This window comes from Stegodyphus dumicola, chromosome 9, assembly GCF_044657685.1.
Source record: "Stegodyphus dumicola isolate Sdum_Otavi_A_Nest chromosome 9, ASM4465768v1".
NCBI lineage: Eukaryota > Metazoa > Arthropoda > Arachnida > Araneae > Eresidae > Stegodyphus > Stegodyphus dumicola.
In genome coordinates this window covers 180,789,792-180,812,199 of record NC_140776.1, presented here as the reverse complement: position 1 = coordinate 180,812,199, position 22,408 = coordinate 180,789,792, and the positions used below count along the sequence as shown (strand labels likewise).

Here is a 22,408-nt window from a genome sequence, read left to right as displayed (position 1 = left end):
TTGAAAGTTATAAAATACCTAAAGTAAATGGAGGTGTAGTTACTACTTACATTGTTAAAATAGGTTTGAGAAAAATAAAGTAATTTCTGCACCATTCAGAAATTCAACTGGCAGTTCTCAAAATAATACTGCAAAATATAAGCATAAAGCTGATACAAATTTCTCTCAAAATAAAAAAATTGCTCAACAGACGAAACATTTTCCGATTACTGTAAGTTTAGCTAAGCATGAATCTGCCACTGTTCATAACATTCTGAATATGAAAGCAAAATGTGCCACTGTTCATAAGATTTGTACGAAAATTGATTAAAGTGTTGGTTTTTTTTTTTTTTTTTTTTTTTTTTTTTAAACGATGTAAGTACAGTCAAAAGTCTTTAATCCGGACTCGTCCGGACTTCGGCGATTCCGGATTATAGATCATCAGTTTAAATCTGGTAAGATGGCATGCAGAAATTATAAAATTAAAAATATAAAACCATAATTTATGAAATAAAGAGCAAACATTTTTAAAAAAAACCACTTAATATTGATTTGTTTACTTTATTAAACATTTCTTTCAACGCGTGCATGCGTAAACGATGCATTACACATAATCGAAATTAGAAAATTGCAACCAGAAAACTATTTGATATGTATTCATGATATTTATAATGACGAGGAATGTGAATTAAATCATATCAAATACGAAGTACATTGAGATGAACTACTACATTTAGTAAGGAATTATAAGCCGAATAAAATAAAAACATCTGCCCTGAAGGTAAGGATAGTGCTGACAGATTAAACAGATCTCGGAATGGTTAGAGAAACAAAGGATATGCCTTTATCCATTTTTTTGCAGCCTATACATATTCCACTTTTTGTTTGATGGACATCGAAACATGCTTTCGCTTTGTAGATAGATCCTTTGGCAGCTCCAGCATCGGAAATTCTATTTGACATAATCGAAAGTTTCAACTTACTTTTATAAAATTGTTGTAACAGTCTGCAAAAAATAATAAGCCGGATCCAATTCGAAGATTAAGGAACAATGCAATCTGCAACATTAACTCAATTAGATAATTAGATAATTTTAGCTTAGCTTATACCGTCCGTTATACATTAAACGCACATGCGTAAAAGTATTATGCGCATGCGTAAAGGTATTACCCGCATGTGTTAACGCATTATGCGTTGATGCATGTGCAGAAAGTTTGTAGCTTTGAGGTCCGGATTATGGGTGTCCGTATTAAGGACTTTTGACTGTAATAAAAATGTTTTTTATGTGTAAGGTATTTTTGTGTTGCTTGCATTTAAGAATTAGTAACTATTTAAAGTTAATTCATTATTAAAAACTATATTTTTATAATTTTGTGAAAAATCTGCTGTTTTCTTAAAAAAATCTCCTGATTTTTGAGTGTCAGAGGTTGGCAAGTATGTGATAATTTAATATAACTCACACTCATTCAATAAAATCTTGAGGCACATTATAATGTTAAGACTGCAGCTTTTATTTCCAAATTTTCCTATTTTTTCAATACTTATGCCACAAGAGTGGGAACTTACTTTTTGGTACAGCAGTGCCCTCTGGAGGCATAGTCTACCCTTCGAAGTTCGTAAACCAAGAAGGTAAGACTGGACATCCTTTCACCCATTCAAATTGCAAATTTTAATAGGAGAATATCTCAGTTTTGCAAAACTTGAATAATAATGAAATACTTATTACAGTGACCTGTATAACAACCTAAATGAAAGTAATAGTAACACAAACCAATACAACACAATTACAATAATACCATATAGTCTAACTATTGATTTGGCAAAATACATATATGACGACTACTTCTTTTAAGGAAATTTCCATCTGGCAACCGTAGATTGACAACTCTTACCTTTCCGTCCTTGCCTGAATATATCTCAGCAGTTCTAATTACATACTATTTGAGACACAATAACACGCCGAATAAATACTAATTCAGAAGTCAAACAACAAAAATCAGCGTTAATTTACAAAATTTTCACAGGACTAGTTTCGATGGTTTTACCGAACCATCATCTTCAGCTGCAAAACCGCAAATGAACAAGATAGGAAATGAATGAATGATTTGCGGTTTTGCAGCTGAAGATGATGGTTCGGTAAAACCATCAAAACTAGTCCTGTGAAAATTTTGTAAATTAACGCTGATTTTTGTTGTTTGACTTCTGAATTACATACTATTTGGTTGGAGGAAGATTCTCATCCTTTAAAAGTATAACAGTTTAAACATTAACATTATTTTTATCAAACTACCACTTTAATCTTTGATGTAAATTATTAAGATAATTTTGTTGCCACAACTGCCAAATTTTTTTAAGGTAGTTAATTAATTTTTTTGCCGCCGAGAAAGTCTGTTTTCAGGGATATCTGTTAAATTAGGCTTAGGTATAGCCAATCAAAAAAGGTCCGGTGGAACAAAACTCTATAATCATTAGGATCGGAAAAACTTTTAAATTTGTATGACAGAACACAATTCTATAACCGTTAGGATCAGAAAAACCTTTTAATTTGTATGACAGTTGTTACACAGGAAACAAATGTTGGAAAAAAGTAAGATATGCTGAAGAAGCATTTCTGAAATGGTCTGCCATTCAAAGGAACCGGAATTTGCCAATATCTGAACAGATCTTCAGATAAGGGCCACATACTTTGGAATATGAAAATAATTCCAATTAAATCTTAATAATATTTTTAAAATTAGATTTTTTATTCACTTCTTTTGGTAGATGTTATAATGGTAATCAGTTTTCTTCTGTATTCATGTTTTATTGAGCCAATCCATCTTGATCAAATAAAACTGACCAAATTTGTAGTTCCTTGAAGTTTGACTGAACTAAATAAATAATTAAAAAATACGGAATTTACTTAACCTTTTTCAGTCACACTGTTTGTATTAGTGCATGTGTATATCTGTTTTGCATAAGAAATGAAAGTATATTTTCACGTAAATTTTTTTTTTAATGTTTGTTATGATATCTATAGGGTAGTAAGTCTATTAGAATAATGTAATTTAAATATCTTTGTTAGTATAGGCTATGTTATTTTCTTTATTGTAACTAGTTACATTGAATCAAAGCTAATGTAAAGTGTTATTTTATATAAGTTCATGAAAAATTTTCTGTGTGCAATTAAATTGTTCAGCAGCATATTAGTAATGTTCCAGTAATGGATTGAATGCTTGAAAGGTAATAAATTTCATCAAAGGAAAAAAATTTCTCTCATTATATTAGTTCAAATAATATTCTGTTTATTACAAAAAATAATCTGTCATCTGATTATTTTACATTTTAATTTACTTCTAATGCTATTATTCTGAATATTAGTAAATAATTTTCTTACATTTCAGGCTGAATTGAAAAGTTTGCAAGACATATCATCTCCTTCCTTTACATATGCAAAAGATTTAATTCGTCATAATTTGGTAAGGTATTGCTAAAAATAACAGTTTGCAAATTTCCCCTCTATAATGTAAATGGCTTAAAAATAAATTTTAGCAAATATATTTCATTTAATTATTCTCTTTTTTATATTGTAATAATAATTAATAAGAATTTTATGTTTAATAATATTGTATTCCATAAGTTGTACTGCAAATTTTAAAAAATATTAATTTCTTAATAAAAATTGATAATTTGTTTATCTTTATAAATTTTACATAAGCATATTGCTTTAAAATTTTAGAGTGATTTCTTTCTTTTAATATGTTACGTATACTGAAATTGACAGAAGCTTTTCTATATGCATACTTGTTATATATATTTAATTCTTTTTTTTTTTTTTTAAATAATGTACTGTAATCTCAGAAGAATAAGAAAATGATTACACAGTTATTAACTCTAATATTAACTAATGCTTTATTCTGAGGAGATAATCTGTGAAGTGACAGTAATAATAATAAGTAATAGTATATCTTAAGAGCTGCAAAGTATTTCAAAGACAAATAAATAAATGTATCTTAAATTTTTGGCATTTGTGTGTGTCTAAGCATATAATAATCTGTAAAAAGCATTTAAAATTTGTTAGTACTAAAATCCTCTCAGGAGACTGACTGGCTGGAAAAGAAAAGCATGAGACCCTCGATTTTGATCCTAGAATTGTTTAGACACTTTCAACATTTTATCATGGCATAGATAGATATCTGTTACTGTAATAATTACACAGAGCAAGGGTACTTAAAATCCATAAATACCAGCATTTTTTTTCCCATGGTAAAAATAATATTCATCTGCTAGTAGTGCATTCAGACTACTATCACTAGACATTGACCTAGTGCATTCAGACACATTTCTTGCTTTTTGGTGTTATTATAGATTTTATATTATTTAATTTTATTTGATACAGTTTATTTATTTATTTTTAAAGGCTTGGGTATGCTCAGAAATGCATCTGTGTAAATTAATGTTAAGTACTTCTCTGCTTTAAACCATTTTAGTCTGCAAAAGGTTTCACAGAAATGTTGCACTTTATAAAATGAAAGAAACCTACATATAAAACAGTTATAAAATAAGTGACCATTTCATTATCATATTAAATTATAAATTATTTTGGTTCTGAATTATTTTTATACAGGTTTCATAATTTATTGTGCAGGTAGTATTTCGTGGTGGGGAAGGTGCTCTTCAGGTCTTGCCTCCATTAGTTGATGTATTTCCAGAAGCTAGATTGAATTTAGTCATTTATCATTTGAAACAAGGTTTGGTTTTTGTTTATCGTGAAATGAAGAATTTTTTAACTGCATTTTTAAAAAATATTTTACATGTTATTAAACCTAGCTAAAAAACGAAAATGGTAAATTCTGTAATATGTTTATATACATCAACAGCCTTTTATTGTTATTATTATTACGTATTTACATATAGTATTCAAAGTAAAGGATCATAATTATGCTCATGGAAATGTTTTTAAATAATCTTCAGAAAATGTTCAAGAAGCTTTTAACCTAATTAAAGACCTTGAACCAGCTGTACCTCATGAATATATATTAAAAGGTGTTGTGAATGCAGCTAATGGACAAGAACAAGGATCAGTGAGTTTTTTTAAAAATTTGTTTGAAAAGTTATGTCTAAGAGGGAAAAAAAGAAAATTAATGTATAACTTTCTTTTGTAGCGAGAATATTTGAAAGTTGCTCAACAGTATTTTCAGTTAGTTGGTGGATCAGCAAGTGAATGTGGTAAGTTTTTTTTTTTTTTTTTTTTTTTTTTTTTAGTTTCTCCACTGGAGTAAAATTTTTGAACTATTATTGTTTGCAGTAAATAGACATTGTTGCCAATAGATAATGCATAAATTCATCCATCTCTTCTGCTTTAAAAGTGCATTGCATATACTGCCTAAGGTACTGTATTTGACGGCATATAAGACGCACCCTTAATGTGTGTCTAGATCTTTATCCGAGCTAAAAATAGCATTCAGTATTGAAAGTTAACCTGTGTCCTTCATGTATAAGACGCGGGTAACTTTTTTGAGACCAAATTTAGGAAAAAAAGTGCGTCTTATATGCCGTCAAATATGGTAATTTAAGAGCATTGTTTTATCTGATGGTCTTTTTGTAACAAGCCTTATTTTGTACCATAATTATCATAAATAAAAACATTTTAACACCTTATAATAGGTTGATTACAATTTCTAACTCTGTCACTTTGTATATTGTATACAAAATAAAATTTAATAACTGTGATGCAGTTTTGCATATCCTGATTGCAAGTATATCATTTAAAACTGAAATTTGTTTATAACTGAATTTTATTCAGTAGTAAAGACTGATTTTGCAATTTGGCAACTGTGGATATTATTTTTGTATAAGAGAAAAAATTAAATATTTTAATTGATTTTTATATTTCAATATAGAAGTATTAGCCATAAGTTTTCATATTGCATATTTGATTTATTTATTAATTTATCATATTTTATGAGGAGTATGCCATACAGTATTTAACCGTCTCGCTGCGTATCCCGCGATTTCTACGGGCAACACAGAATTAGCAAAATTTGCGCAACCCGTGGTTTCCGTGGGGATGCATATTTTTTGTTTATTTAACTATGCATCCCGCTCTTTTTCCGTTCATAGTTTCATTTCGGCTTTTCTGTGATGTTTAATTATTTATTCAGAACTGGGTTAACAGATGGCATTAGTTGTCCATATTTTTGCGAAATATACACACACATTTTGCACCATTTTGCGCGCTTCTTTCAAAGCTCAAAGATGTCTGTAGTTCAACTCTTAATCACATGAGACTAACTGTTTGGCATTTTGCTAGATATATATATCCCCCAATTCCTTCAAGAAAGAAAGTCGTAGACATTGTGCTGTTTGTTTCTAAAAAAATGAACTGAAACTGGCCAAAAAATTCTCAAAGAACGCGTATTTGGTGTAAAGATAGCAAGATAGGATGCTTCGAGGCTTGTTTCAAAGTTTATCATATTACACTTCATTTCTAATAAATGTTTTATAAATATTTTGCATATTTTCATTAGTATATACGTTTTACCATTATATTTTATAAAATAAATCATTGTTTAACCAAGATTAATTTTCAAAAATTTTCTTTTATATCATTATTCTTCAGTTTAAACTTTCCGACAACCTTTTTTTATGAGCTAATTTTATACTGAAAAAAACTTTTTGTATATTTTAACTCTAAAATATATGTAGATTTGAAATATGTAATTAAAAAATTACGCAATTTTTGAACCTATATTGATAAAAAAAATTACGCAGCGAGAGGGTTAAATTCGAATATCTGATTGTCTCTTATTATTTACAAACTAAACAATTAATTTTAATACCAAACCTTTGAAAATCTACATATCTGTCATAATAAAAATTACTAAAAGATTAGCATACTAGCTACATTATAAAAAAATATTATATGATTAATATTGTTTCTGTTACCTTTACTGATGATATTGCTTATTCTTCATTATTATTAGAAAAGGCAACATTTAAGCATTGATGTAGTATGTAATCTGCAACTTTTAGTTAGTTTTTACACAGCACCACAAATATTTTTCTGTTGTTCTAAATTATTTCTTTTTCATGCAATTTTATAACGTGTTTGAATATGAAAGTTATTAAATATTTTAACTTGTAAAGTTTTTGAAGTTTGGAGTACCATACTACAATACTTTCATGTTATCACATAAAGGCATGGTGGAGATTTATTAATAAATGTAATGAATGCTTTTGGGCCATTTTGCATAACATTCATAATGTATATGTATGAACAATTCATAAAAATGACTCTTTTAAGGGTTAACTTCCACTTTTCTTTGTAAAATTTAAAGGTATTAAAATTTGATAGGTTATTACATTAATTAATGGAATCATTTTCATTTATGTTTCCTTAATTATTTGTGTTTATTTTCATGTATAAAAATAATGCTTTAGTGGCACTATCTAAGAAATAAAACTAAAAGTGGTAAATTGTTTACTGCATCACCACCATATTTACTTATTTAAAAATAAAATTTTTCTTACAATTTATTTTTACTTATAATCCCATTCTCTATGTTGATTGTTCATGTAGTTTTATAATTCATAACTGACAAGCCAAATAAAAATATCCTGGACAATTTCATTTACTGTTTCACTAAGTAAATTGCCATTCCTAAAGAATTACATTATTCTTTTACAAATTTTTATGTAAAAATTTAAATATTAACCTCTGTTTTATTTTAAATAGATTTAATATTTTTATTTTTAATAGAGGTTTAAGAATTCTAAAAGTACTTTTGTTCTCTTTAGATACGATTCCTGGACGACAGTGTATGGCATCCTGTTTTTTCTTGTTAAAGCAATTTGATGATGTTTTACTTTATTTAAATTCTATCAAAGTAATGTCCTTATTTTTTATTCTATTAAACAATTATTTGATTTAAATAGTGCTTTAAAATTTTATATATTAAATTTGTTTATATATTTTATTATTGGTTCTTATATGTAGATTATATAGATAGTTATTTAATGTAAAATAATTTAAATTTATAAAATTTCTTATTCTTAGATTCATTTATCTATTTCCTATTCAGAATTTAAGTTAGTAGTAAAAAATCCAAAGCTAAATAAAAATCTAGATTTAAACATAAAGCTAAATTTCACCAAGCATAAAACTAAAAATTTAGCTTTATGTTTGGTGATGCCTATAACTTATGAAAATAAAAACAAAAGTGAAATATTGCTGAATAATATTTAAACTGAAACCCTCTCATTGCAAATGACAGTAAAACACTAAATCATTATTTTTTTCCATGTTAAGAAATAAAGGAACTGTTCACAAGAAAACAATGAAGCTAATTGTTTCATGCAATTTGATAATTATTTTGATAATAATCAAAATGTAGCGAGTTATGATTTAAAACTAAATTTCTAGGCCCATATTAAAGTTTATTTAAGTTTAAATCTATTAATTATTATATGCTTATTCTGATATAAAGATTTTATTCCAGCAGCAATTTGTTTGAAAATTCCTTAAATAAAATATTATACTAAATACACCATATCCATAAAAATCTGTATGCAGCTTTTATTTTTGCAATATTTGCTCATAGACATACTTCCGGTTACAAAAATATTTTAAATGTCTTGCGTATTCTTGTTTTGACATTTTTAACTTAAAAGGGAAAAAAAAAAATCAGTTTTGTTACAATTATAAGATATAACTTTTATATGGCCCCCTAGACCCCATAACTATGTTTAGTAAAAATTTATACTCATTATAAAAATAAAACGTAATACATTTAACTTCCGTATAGCAAAAACGTATTGAAATATTCAATTTCAAAATCTCAGATTTTGACATAATCTTCAGCTTGCTTTGAGGCTAAAAAATAAAATAATTCAAGATTAGTCCCTCCTTAATACCATTCACTGATAGTCCATTTTTATTTACTATTGCACAATATATTTTATTACAAGTTTATTATGTTTTATATGCTAAAAACATTTTTGCAGAAATATTTTAAAATTTTTTAATTGTTAAAAATGCATCAATATTCACATACGATTAATTTATGCAAATAATGATAGAAATTGGCTATGCACAAACAGTGAAGCCTGCCATTTTCCTCCTGAAACAGAACTGTATATGATTCTGAAAATAAAACCTCCCTTTTTGAAAAATTTACATTGATTGGAGTGTTCCCAAGAGTCTACATAACAATACCTGTCACATAATCGGATAATAACAGAAAACAGCTCCTAAATTGATATTTTACTTTTAATTGTGGATTACTCTTCAATTCAAGTACTGCCCCTGATCATTATCTCAAGCTTTAAAATTATCTCTGTCTGACATTTTTATTCGGTGCAGATGTAAAATATTATGTGTTCTATTTTTTAGAATGGGTATAAACTTTTACATTTTTACTAAATTAACTACAGTGATTGGATGGGCAAGCAAAATATTCTTATAATTGACTTTTTTTAATTTAAAAATGCAATTACGTAAATTATTTGCCTTCTTGAAAGCATTTTGATTATTAGAAGTACATGTCTGTGACCAATCATTGAATAAATAAAGACTGCATAAGAACTTTAATGGAAGTGATGTATATATTTGTAATGCCATATTTGATTTGTAATCACAAATATATGCACCAAACAAATATATATGTGTATATTTACAATAACAAATATACGCATTATGTCTTATGAAAAAAAATTAAATGATCTGGATGATGTAAAATATGATGCTAGAGCTTGCAAATGTAGCAGTAGTCATAGTCAGTATAACATTTTGCTTTATTGTTTGTTAATTATTTAGAATTAAATGCACACAAAGCTAAATTGCCACATTCTGCATGCTATTCTTGGCATTTGTATGTTTTAATGTCTTTATAACAATACAATTGATGTAATTAAAATAAATGGCAATATTTTAGTAGGAGAGAAGAAATGCATAAATTCAATTTTAAAAAATTAGGTTAAGAATAATACATTTGTTTTTTTACTTTATTTCTATTAGCTAATTAAGGTTTTAGTTTACAAATTAGAATACTCTCTGAGAATACTGTTACAAATTTTGTACATAAATAGATAATTTTAGTGAAATTATATATAAAATTGCTGTATCTTTTCCTGTATTATTATGTAACATGAAAATCTAAAAAGACAATATTCTGCTGGAAAAATAAGAATACTATTTAATATTGAGTTATCTCGCTAAATTGGCGAGATGTCGCCAAGCTGGTGGTGGTTTTGGAGAATAATTTTTGTCACTAAATTTGGCGAGAAATAACCAAAAGTCACCAAACTTAGTTACCATTTGGTGATATTTTGTTCCGGCCACTGTATTAGGTATTGTAGTTGAATAACTGTAATTGATTTCATATGCAACTGGCCCTCATATGCCTTCTAGTAATTTCGAGAAGTACTAGACATTTCTTTGGCCGAGTGAAAATTATATAAGACTGGAGAAAGCATCTGCTCTCAGTTGTAAGTTCAGCGTGAGTTCAGAGTAATAAGATACCTCTGGGTTAGCTTCGCTCTTTGGATGTACTTTGTATTGCGTTGTGTTAAACGTTTTTAGTAGTTTGAAGTGTAACTACTGCAGAAGAATAGTTATACAACTCTTCACTGTATCACAAGCAGTAGTGTAACTATTGGTGATACTGTGAAGAGTTGTATAACTATTCTTCTGGAACTGTAAAGAGTTTCTTTTGGTAAAATAAATTTTATAGGTGTGATCAGTTCTGTATGCATTCTGTCTATTACAAACCCCTATGCATGCAACAAAATTTTGGTGTCAGATGTGAGATTGATGCCAGTGATAAGTCGATGCCAGCAACTATGATAGTTCCTGGCAGCCTTTGCTGCATTCAAAGAAATGATGAAAATGGGTCAAGAAGATGGAAGAGGCTGTCATGTCCATATAATAAGATATGAAAGCAGGCCGAGAATCTGTTAATGAAGAGATGTTGCTGTTCAAAAAAGGTGGATGGGGCCGTCAAGTCAGTTCAAGAAAAGATTGAAGCAGGTCGAGCTACAGAAGGCACAATAGACACGGTTGAAAATAAAGCTCTAAAAACTGAAGAAAGAGTTTCTTCTATCAAACAACAAATCGATGACAGGGTTTTTTGCTGCTTTCACCAAAGAAGTTTAAAGAAATACATAATGACAGCTGGTCAAAATTGTAGTGCCTTTAAATTCGAAAATAAGTCATCGCAACCCTCTCTAAAGCTATCCATATATGATGGAAAGACTTCTTGGCAAGTGTACAAGACACAAGATGCAGTTCACTTTAGTGGCAAACGCAAATGGATGGGACCCCAAAGTTAAAGCCTGCCATCTCGCCGCCTCCCTGAGATCAGACGCAGAAGATATTCTCCAAAATCTGCCCAAAAACTAGAGGCTAGATTTCGAAGCTCTAACCAGTGCATTGGAGCTGCGTTTTGGGAGAAATGTTTAAAAGTCTGTTCAAAGTGTTAAAAAGGCTTTACTTAAAATCTCAGCTACAAAAGCCCATGGAAACACTTCAGGAGCTCGTCACAGATTTTGAAAGGCTGTTTCATCTTACGTTTTCAGACTGCCCAACAGAAACAAGGGAAATACTGTCCCAGCAGTATTTCATTTGATGGCAACTGGGATCCAGAGAGCCCTGAGAATAGTGAATGTCAAGGATTTAAAAATCACTTTAGAGTACAGCATGAAATTCGATGCAGACCAGCAAGCAACTCGTAGAGACCGCCACCCAATCAGAGCTGATCAAATCCAGGAGCCAGTGAATCAAGTGACTGTTCGTGTAGACGATTTAACCAGGCAAGTCACTGCCTTCAGACAGAATAGAAGTGACAAGAAACTGACCCTAAAGTCCTGGAGCTGTGGTGCTAAAAGCCAGGTTGCAGAACAACCCAAGGGACAGAAGCCCTGAGAATAGCGAATGTCAAGGATTTAAAAATCACAAATCACTTTAGAGTACACCATGAAATTCAATGCAGCCCAGCAAGCAACTCATAGAGACCGCCACCCAATCAGAGCTGATCAAATCCAGGAGCCAGTGAATCAAGTGACTGTTCGTGTAGACGATTTAACCAGGCAAGTCACTGCCTTCAGACAGAATAGGAGTGACAAGAAACTGACCCTAAGTCCTGGAGCTGTGGTGCTAAAAGCCAGGTTGCAGAACAACCCAAGGGACAGAAGCTAAAAAGACTATAAAGACACTTTAAACAGTGGATATTAGCAGGTATAGAAACACTGCTAAAAAAGACAGTTCTATATCTCCTGTTCTACTGAGCCAATTGACAAAATTCAAATTACGTTTTTCATGTCTCGAAAGCATGACTTAGGATATATATTAGATTTATGTACAGCTTTTTTTCTAATAATATTTTGACAATAGCATTTTGACACAAAATCGGAATTTTTCTGAAATAACATATTTTTTTTCCATATTTTGATTCGACGACTCAAATTATGCGTAGATATTAAATTTTATAATTTTTGGTGAGAAATTTGTGAAGAAATTTAAAAATTTATCTTGTCGCATTTTTTTCCAATTTGCACCAAGAAAAATTCATGTGGCGAACTTCTTAATTTATAGCAACCTATTTTCCTTTCCTTTTTTTCATTGCAGACGAGGGAAAAAAATGGCATCGTTCATACTTTCAAATAATTTTAACAAGGTGCGTAAACCACATTTTCAATATTATCATTTATATTAAATACACCAAATTCAAAATTCAAATTATAATTCAAAATTTTTTTCAAAAAATTTATAAAAATTATTTTTAACAACAAATTTTTAAAATAAATCATAAAAAAATGGGCAAATTTTATTTGAAATTAGCTTAAACTTCTAAATGTTAAAGGAAGAATTAAATAAGTTTACTAGAATAAGAGATATTAATAAATATATATCAAATTCAATTAACATTGAGGTGCTAATTTTTTAAAAACTACTTGTGCGATTTTTACAAAACTTTGCAGTCTGGCATAATTTGAGTCGTAGACTCAAAATACGGAAAAGCATTGGCATGTCATTTCAGAAAAAGTCTGACTTTGTGTCAAAATACCTATATTAGAACAGTGCTATATATATATATATCTAATACATATCCTAAGTCATGCTTTGTAGACATGAAAAACACAAGTTGAATTTCGTCAATCGACCAGTAGAACATGAGATGTAGAACTGCCCCCTTTTTTCACAGTTTACATCCTGATGGCTGAGAAAAGATGGCATTTACTGCCAGACTAGGACTTTAGCTGTTCAAGGTGATGCAGTTTGGACTATGTAATGTGGCAGCAACATTCGAATGCCTCATGGAGATCGTGTTGAAATCTCTTTTTTATGAAACCTGTCTGATTACACCTAGATAAAATCATCATCGTTGGGAAGAGATTTGAAGAACATTTAGAAAATATTAGGAAGGTGCTTCAGACATTGAAGTAAACCAATGTAAAATTTAGTCCTGTCAAATGTAAGTTGTTCAGATAAGAATTGACTTACCTTGGGACACATAATCTCTGCCAAAGGTGCATGTACAGCAGTTAAAGTAAAGCAGAAGTGTCAGCAGTTAAAGACTGCGGATGCCCTGAAAATTTCCATTAGCTGAGAAGTTTCCCGGGCCTTTCCACCCTACTATAGGAAATCAGTGAAGGACTTTTCTTCCATCGCAAGACCTTTTCCATAAATTGACAGACAGCAAGCAAAACTTCTTGTACACAAAAGAATGTGATGATGCATTTAACAAACTAAAGAATGATTTATCATCAGCGACAGTCCTGGCATATCCTCAGCTCGACATTTATAATTTTTGTCGCCAAATTAGGAAAGAAATTGCCAAATTTGGTGACATTTTGGTCCGGCTTTTGTATCACTGTAATTGGTGTATTTTAATTGAATATTTATAATTGATTTCATATGAAACTGTAACCATATCCAGCCCTCATATGCCTTCCAGTAATTTCAGGAAATATTAGACATTTGTCAGTGGCTGGAGGAAAACTATATGAGACTGGAGAGGGCATCTGCTTTCAGTTGTGTTAGTTCAGCATAATTTCAGAGCTTTGAGATATCTCCGTGTGAACTTCACTCTTCAGTGTGCTTTGTGTTGCATTGTGTTTAACGTTCTTAGTAGTCTGGAGTGTAACTATGGATTGTACTATTATGATACTGTGGAGAGTAATATGACTATTTTTGTAGAAAATTCCAAAACTGTGAAATGTCTCTTTTGGTAAAATAAATTTTATCAAGCTGTCTTCAGTTCTGAGTGCATTCAATTTGTTATGAACCCGTGTGCAAGCAACAATACTATTATTGGTTAAAGCAATTATATAAGAATCAGGATAAGGATTAATTTTGAAATAATGCAGTTTAGATAATTTTATTATATGCATGCTACTGTTTTAAGATAAAATGGGAAATAAGACAATTAAACGGGAGGCCTGACTAACTATTACAAATTAAAGTTAAGATTTTATTTTACATGTTTCTTAACTTACATATAAAAAGTTGTATGTTCTGATGCTTTCCCAAACAGGAAACACAAAACTCAGTGATGTCTCGGCCAGAATTTGATCTAGCTGTCAGCTGGACATGCTTCAAATTTAATCACAAGAGCATGCAGTGTGGTAGGCAATAATTCTTTACACTTAAAGGGTGATAGGCAAGGGAAGAGCTGCAGTCACCAAACTCAGAAAGTTATGAATTATTGTCTCTCACATTCCATCCTGGGGGTTGATGCTGGTAAAACCAGTGAAACTACTGGCTCTGTACTTAGGCAGTCTTGACAACAGGACTAGAACCATAGTTTATTCGGTAGTAGGTTTAAACTCAGAAGATACCATATGGTACTATCTTTCTTGCCCTTTGGCTTGTGGGGTTGCTACATAGTTAAGATTATTTGGGAGTTCGACTCTGCTTGGTCAACACTCAGGGACGGACTACGTTTTGCATCATACTTCTCTTTGTTGCTGGATGCAAGGAGCTCCACCTCTGACATTGTGTACATAAACCCAGACTGTGTGAACATATATGTCCCCCTAGGTTGACCGGAGGCAGATTAATGCCTCCTTGGATCTCCTCTAGGTGTTGAAGCATTATAACCATGTAAGGCAACTTAAATGTAAGCCAGGTCTGGGAGCCCCTTCTCCCTAGTGTACTGATTATTATTATTTATTTTGTATTTTATCTTCTGGGAATGCAAAACATGAAGGATAAAAATCTATCTTGCAATTTTCTTACTTTATTACTTGTAGAAGCAACTAGCATACAATTAATAAGTTTTCAAATTTAAAAAAATTAACTTTTAATTCTAATTTATATGTAATATATGTATATGTATATTGTGTGTAACAAAGTGGAAATGTTGAATGCATAGATATTGAGCCATAAAGAAGAAGGAACTTGGCAGTGAGGAAAGATTTAAATATTCGTTTTTATTTTAATTAACATTCTGTGGTTACAAATAACATGGCACATTAATCATGCCTGTTTCAGAGCATAACATTTACTTTTTTTTATACTGTAGGAGTAAGAAGGGAACAGCACAGCAAAAGTAAGATCAATGTGTTCAGGACAAAAATCTTAGCTCAGAATAAATTCATTTCGATTTTGATCCCATTTTATTGGCTAATTAATAGCATTTCATAAATATTATTGGCTGTTTTGAGTTTTAGCTTGCAAAACTATTTATATCACCAGCATTATATAAAAGTCATATGATGGCAGTTATTAAATTTGAAATGATCCAGTTTAGAGAATTTTTTTTTTTTTTTTTTTTTTTTTTTTTTTTTTTAAATAAGCAATTGCTATTTTTAGAACAGAAAGGGTAAACACATAAATTAAAATGAAGAGTTAAGGGGCTACTGCAAATTTAAATTAGAATTTTGATTTACATATTTTTTTATCTTATACACATACACATACATATATGTAAACAAAATCAAAAGTCTATTATGCTTTTATTTCCAATGTACCATTTTCTTTCTTTTTTTTTTTTTTTATTTATTTAAAATTTTTTTATTTTATTAAGCATATTGCTCTTTATTTGCATCTTTTATCTTTGTATTTATGTTTTTATAATTGTATATTTATTACATTTAAAAAATGTATATTCTTACATTTGTGTTTCTGTTTTTTTACAATTGTATTGCTTTTATAATTGTTTTTATTTTTTTTGTTATTGTCAAATTAGCTTTGGATGAGGGAAGTTCACATTATTAAATACTTTCTTTTTTAGAGTATAAAATTAAATTTAAAAAAAGTTTTAGAATATAAAATTTTAAAAATTCACAGACTTTTAAATCTAAGAATTTACAGTTGGTTCTTAATAATTATTAATGTTGCATGCTAAAATTCTGAAATGTCTACTAAAACATTTGAATTTCCACCTCTTATCAATAAATAATGGAATTAGGAAGGTTTAACAATGTTAATTTGTAAGCTTTTAAATGAATCAGCAAGTAATTACAGATGAACTTTTATTTTAACCATGTATACTTTGCAGTATTTTCAAGAAGATTTGTGTAAGAATACGAGATTCATATAAGAATTTTAAATACTTTTTTTCCTCTCTTGTTTTAGAGTTATTTTTACAATGATGATACATTTAATTTCAACTTTGCACAAGCAAAAGCTGCTACTGGTAACTTCAAAGAGGCAGAAGAGGTAAATTATAATTTTAGAGTATTACTTTTAATACAGAACTAATCTTGCTTGACTGTTTTGATTTTGGCTGTGTTTAAAACTTAATATTTATCATAAATTTCTGGTTTCTGGAACCGAAATTAAGATTATAAAGAATTTTTTGCACTGTTGCCAATATTTTTATGAAAACTGTAATTTACATGTATAATAACAGAACTCATTACTGTGTTTTTATGCCTCGGTCCGTGAAATACAGAAATAATACTGTCATAAAAAATACAGGGAATGATTCATTAAAGATATATGCATGCAAGAAATTGCATGGAAAGTGTTTTTAGAAGTTATGTCTCAAATAATACAATTATCTGGTAATCATTTTTAATTCCTTTTGTCATTTGCAAATAAATTTGTTTTTAGCAAATAAAAAATTTTTTGCTTTAGCAGCTTCCCAAAGTGGCAAATGTAATTGAGCAAAGAACCCACAATAAAATTTATTTCTGCTATTGAAATTCAGCTCAGTAAGAAATACTTTGAAAGTTGTAAAAAGTCTCAAATACTTTGAGTTCAAAAACAACACAGTTACTTTGAGTTACTTTGAGTTTGAACAATACTTTGAGTTCAAAAACAAACAAAAGTGAGTTTTGGGGTTGTATAAGATGTTTAAGGAAGGCAGAGAATGTGTCAAAAATAAACAATGCCATGATAGACAGTGGTGAACTATGAAAAATTTAAAAAATTACTCACACTATTATCCTGTAACAAAATATCAGATTTTGATGAAGTGTTTTATTTTTACAAATACAAAAATACAAATAATTTTACATTAACAAAAACGCATTTTAAAATCTAAAAAGGAAATTGTTAATATAATAAAAATTACAAAATATCAGGTATGATATTTCCTGCAGGATATTGATCATCAATGGCAGGTCTCTTAAATATTCCATAGTTAGAAGTCTGTTTAAAAAAAAAAAAAAAAAAAAAAACTTTTGTAATGTTTTCATTTAGTGCGCAATGCCTGCATAAAACTGGATAATTCCGCTTTAAAAAAGCCAATCATAAACTATATGCTGCATATTGTGGTGCAAACACTCTAGTGGTTTTTAATGTTCCGATAATTAGATCTTTTCTAGTTTTGTTTAATTTTTAATGATTTTGGGGAGAAATGGTGACAAAAAATACAATTTTTCAAGTAATATTTTAGAATGATCCATTTCTTTTAATAAAGCCTTTCGATGGTAATTGTAAATACTGAATTAAGAAATGTGAAATTCCAATGTTAGGAAATTTTTGTAGAAATTTAAATCATTCTGATATTCTTCCTAACATTACACTAGCCTCCATCAGGACAAAATAATTAGATTTTTCAAATAGTTTTCAGAAAATCTATATAAATTTAAACCAGTATTTATACAGGCATGTGTTCTGTAGTTCCAAATAAAAAGAACAAGAGGCTTGTAAAATACATTCAAATTTAACAAAGGATTCGTGTGAACTCGCCAGTGGTGATAAACCATTCACTCCAACTAATACCTGATATATTGATTAGAGAATTGGTGTTAAAACAATTGTTGTTTAACAATTATAATATTATTAAAAAGTTCCAATCGTATTTAGAGCCTGTCCAATGCTTTTGAAAAAGCATTTGAGTTGGTTCCAGGCAGATTCTGAAGGCATATCTTTTTTAAAATGCATTATAAATGTTAACAAAATATGGATATATCTATCTGGTAAAGAAGCACCTCAAGAATTATGTGAATTGCTCTGAAAAAGTGAGGGAAGTCTGTAAACATCACATTGGGGCGATCTCTCCGGTGCACTAATGGGGCAACTCCATGCAATGATCGATAGCTGACTGATTTGTGTTTAGTTAGGCTGTGTATTATTTACTGCATATAGAACTAACACATTTATTATAAGTCAGTGAGAAGCTGTATTGACAATACAGTAATGACAACTGACAATTAATATTGAAAAATCATTTGGAGGTTGTTATAGTCTCTTATATGAGGATCTTGCTAGTGGCAAGAGTCTTTCTAGTTGAAAGTCTTATTCTGTTGTGTCTGAATTTGGTATATATATGTATACCAATTCATATCTTCTGTTGTGTCTGAATCAGTTTGCAGACTGAATTAGTCATGTCATTTTAATTTTTGACTGTGTTTTATGTTATCTTCATTGTAGTAGAAAAGCTACAAGATCATTGGTCTGTCATCCCTCCTGAAATCATTTTGTAATGTCAAGTCATTACTGAACAAGTTATTACTCCTGTAATGCCAGAGCCTGTTGTCTCACACATTTTAACACATCAAAGATTTTTGGCCAATACATTATGCAGTACGAAGATTGGGAAGTTCTCCCCTTTCTCAGCAAAATCTCAAATATTAAAACGGAAACAGTTCGCTGCAAAACAAGCAACGGACTTTTTTTTTTTTTTTTTTTTTTTTTTTTTGTCAGTTTCCAATCTGGATTGATTATGACTAAAAGTTCTGCGGTCTACCAACCCAAGCGAAGAATGATTCTATTCCGGAAATTTAATGCCGTCTGTTGAAAATTAGAATGAAAAACACCCCAGTTATTTAGTTCTTTATTCTCCCAATACCGGCAGCTGCTGATTCCGATTGCATAATATCACATAGGGAAGAATTACGGCACACGTATTGTGCAATAACATTTGCGATATTTTGCAGAGATTAATTTTGATGTTCTGTCCGAGATTTGTTTGTGAACACTTAAAAGAGCTTTACTGTGCTTGTTAAGCAGAATATTTTTCAGTTCCATTCATTTATTTTTATATGATGCACATATCGAAATGTCAAAAGCATTTATTTAGCGGAAAAAATCTAAAGAGCGGCTACAGTCTACCCCCCTCCTCTTTTTCAAGTTACGCTCGACTGTCCGAATATTCACCAATTTCCAAGTATGCGGGTTAGTTAAGCTTTTAATGTTAAAGGATGACTGCATGAAGCAAATTTCTGTCTTCTGATTTCAGAAATGTTCCTCTTTTTTATTTAAATTACTTTGCTTGCAATATCTGTTAAGAGAAAACTGATATACAATGAAAATTTAGAAAATGTTTAGATTTAAATTATTTAAATATCAATACGAGTGGAAAAATAAATTGTATTTATAATTAGGTTCCAATCGAATACAATAAATTTGCCTTATTATTATTTATTTTCTCCATTTTGAACTGAAATTTCATCATTAAATCTTGTAATATAGTTTAGTTCTGCATAGTTTTTTTTTTTTTTTTTCCCTCATTGTAAACTAGTTCTGTAAATTGAACTGTTATTTAAAATTTAAAAAAAAAAGAGTAATTATTTTCCATGGTTGAGGTAATGCTTATCCTCTCTTAATAAATACTGCATTTCTCATATTTTAAATTACAAGTCTAATTTTTAAGGTTATGCAGTTGTGTATAATGCAATTAAACAGGTGCTTATTTTTTTTCTTAAAATGTGCTTGAAAAGTGCTTATAGATGCTTATTTTTTTAACTAAAATGTGGCTATCAACCCTGTCCATGAATTTCTGGTAAATAAATATGGTTCTCTAATATTCACCTACTATGGCATCAGTCAAAACTGCTACTTTGTGAATACCATTTTTAAACTATTGATGCAATAGAAGAAAATTCATTACAAGTCATGAAAGGATTCAGAAAAACGACTTTAAAATATGTTTTAAGGGTTAGTAAAAATGCTGGCATAATTTCACTGCAGTCAGGGAGAATTACTTTATAGGTAATGAATTTCATTGACTAGTATATTGAAATCTTGTGTTTTATTGAATCATTCAAAATACTTTCTGATGACAGTAGTATATTCTGAAACATTTAATCATAAAAATATAGATTTCTAGCACAGGCAAAAAATTTCTTGTTATGTGTTTCATTTGCAGACATGTGAAAATAAATTTGTAACAGTGCTATTTGCAGATTATTACTTTTTCTAGGTTTTTCTTCTAATTCAAAATGAAAAGATAAAAAATGATTACACATACCTCAGTTGGTTGGCTCGGTGTTGTAAGTTTTCACTCCTTTATATTTTTCAAAATAAAACTTCAATAATTTGTTTGATTTCTTTTCATGAAAGAGTTTGCTTTTTAAAAATTAGATGTAATGAATAAGAAACCTCGACTGGCTTGGGAATTATACTCAAAACTTGAACACTGCAACGAATCTTTTAGTCTACTTCAACAGATTGCCAATGACTGCTACAAGGTGAGTCATTTCTTTTACAAATTAAAAATTTATTTAAAAACTTGTGAGACTTGTGTTATTTCATTACTGATATTTTTTAAAATAAAAGTGCTAAATAATTTTATTTTACTCTAAAGACTGCTTAATAATTAAAGGATATTATACAACACTTTTTTAAATAAAAGTGACTATATATTTGTTCTTAATTCTGAAGATTTCGTAACAATTAGATGATATTATTGAACTATCTTGAAACATAATAAATTCATTTTTAAATTTAAAAAATGAGTAAAAATGTTAACTGTATACTGTGGTATTAATTTTTTTTAAATAATACCGATTATTATTTATCACGTAATCTGTAACTGAAACATTTGTGGAATCTAATAAACTAAGGGTATGCTTATTAAAAAAATACTGGTTTAATTTTTTTTAAAATGACATATCAGTTAAGGTGATGGTAATCACCCACAAGCACTCAGTAGCAGAAAGTGTGATCTTGGAGAACATTAATTAATGTATTAATGTATAGGCCATAGTGCTTCTTTCCTATCAGCAGTGTTTGAATGTTACACGGGTTACATGTTGGTTAGTCCGGAGAAAAATCGCATTTACAGCACATCTGCTTCTTTTTCTTCAGAATTAGATGTTTTAATCAACATCCTGCATTCCTAGATTTTTTTTCTATTTAATGGTCTGGACTTTATATATTGTGTGTATATATACACACACATACACCATAATACATATAAGTAGATAAAAACCTTCCCCCAACAAAAACTGATAAAATATTATATCTCATTGAAGCAAAATAATAATAAAAGTTTTTCAAGTAATTGAGAGATGCAGTAAGATATAGATGGGTGATTATGATAAGTTGCTCTTCATTATCAGGTAGCAGATGACAGACTGCTCCTTGAGAACAAACAATTTATTGTAATCATTTCATCTTTCTCTTACTGCATCTCTCAGTTATTTGAAATTGGTTTTACTGTTTCTTTGTTTTTCTTATATAGACTTGTTTTCCTGGAAGTGTAAAGTTTTAACAGTTTTGGTAAAAGGGGAAAAAAAAAATTGTCATATTTATATTTTATGCAGCAGCCGTTCATAGAATTAAAGGATTAAATTAATTCAACTCCTTCCTGAAATTTTCTGAATTTATATAAATATACACACAAGGCAATTTAAATGTATTTACTAAAAATGAAATGCTATGAATGAATTCCTAGAAATGGTGCACTGAAGTCTTACACATGTGCTTTTGAGCAGTAGGTAAAAAGCAATCTGTTGCATAAATGCAAAGCACACTGATAAACATTTTATCTATGGAGCTAAGGATAAAATGGAACAGCTAACTCTAAGTAGAGAGAACTAAGTAAGTAGAGAGAACAATTCCCGAGTGCTTTGAGCAACTGTTTTGTTTTCAGCTGCAGCCCCATAGATAAAATTCATATATGTATGCACACTGCTCAAATTCACACAGACAATGACAGTTCACAGCAGCAGAACACTTTTAGCTACTGCTTAAGTGTGTCCCACCACCTCAATATGCTATTTTCTCACATACATATTCCATTACAAAATCTGCTTATTTAAGTCTTTACAC

The 22,408-nt window shown here is 29.6% G+C and overlaps 1 protein-coding gene across 1 annotated transcript in view; it reads left to right on the top strand.

Moving 5' to 3' along the window:
• Window positions 1–22,408, top strand: part of Ttc26 (tetratricopeptide repeat domain 26) — a 48,145-nt gene that overhangs the window by 20,611 nt on the left and 5,126 nt on the right. Inside the window, exons 8-15 of the mRNA XM_035359467.2 lie at window positions 3,363–3,437; window positions 4,607–4,709; window positions 4,933–5,042; window positions 5,124–5,187; window positions 7,759–7,847; window positions 16,538–16,621; window positions 20,556–20,625; window positions 20,717–20,823. Coding sequence (XP_035215358.1) covers window positions 3,363–3,437; window positions 4,607–4,709; window positions 4,933–5,042; window positions 5,124–5,187; window positions 7,759–7,847; window positions 16,538–16,621; window positions 20,556–20,625; window positions 20,717–20,823 — 702 coding nt within the window. The remainder of the gene's footprint in view (window positions 1–3,362; window positions 3,438–4,606; window positions 4,710–4,932; window positions 5,043–5,123; window positions 5,188–7,758; window positions 7,848–16,537; window positions 16,622–20,555; window positions 20,626–20,716; window positions 20,824–22,408) is intronic.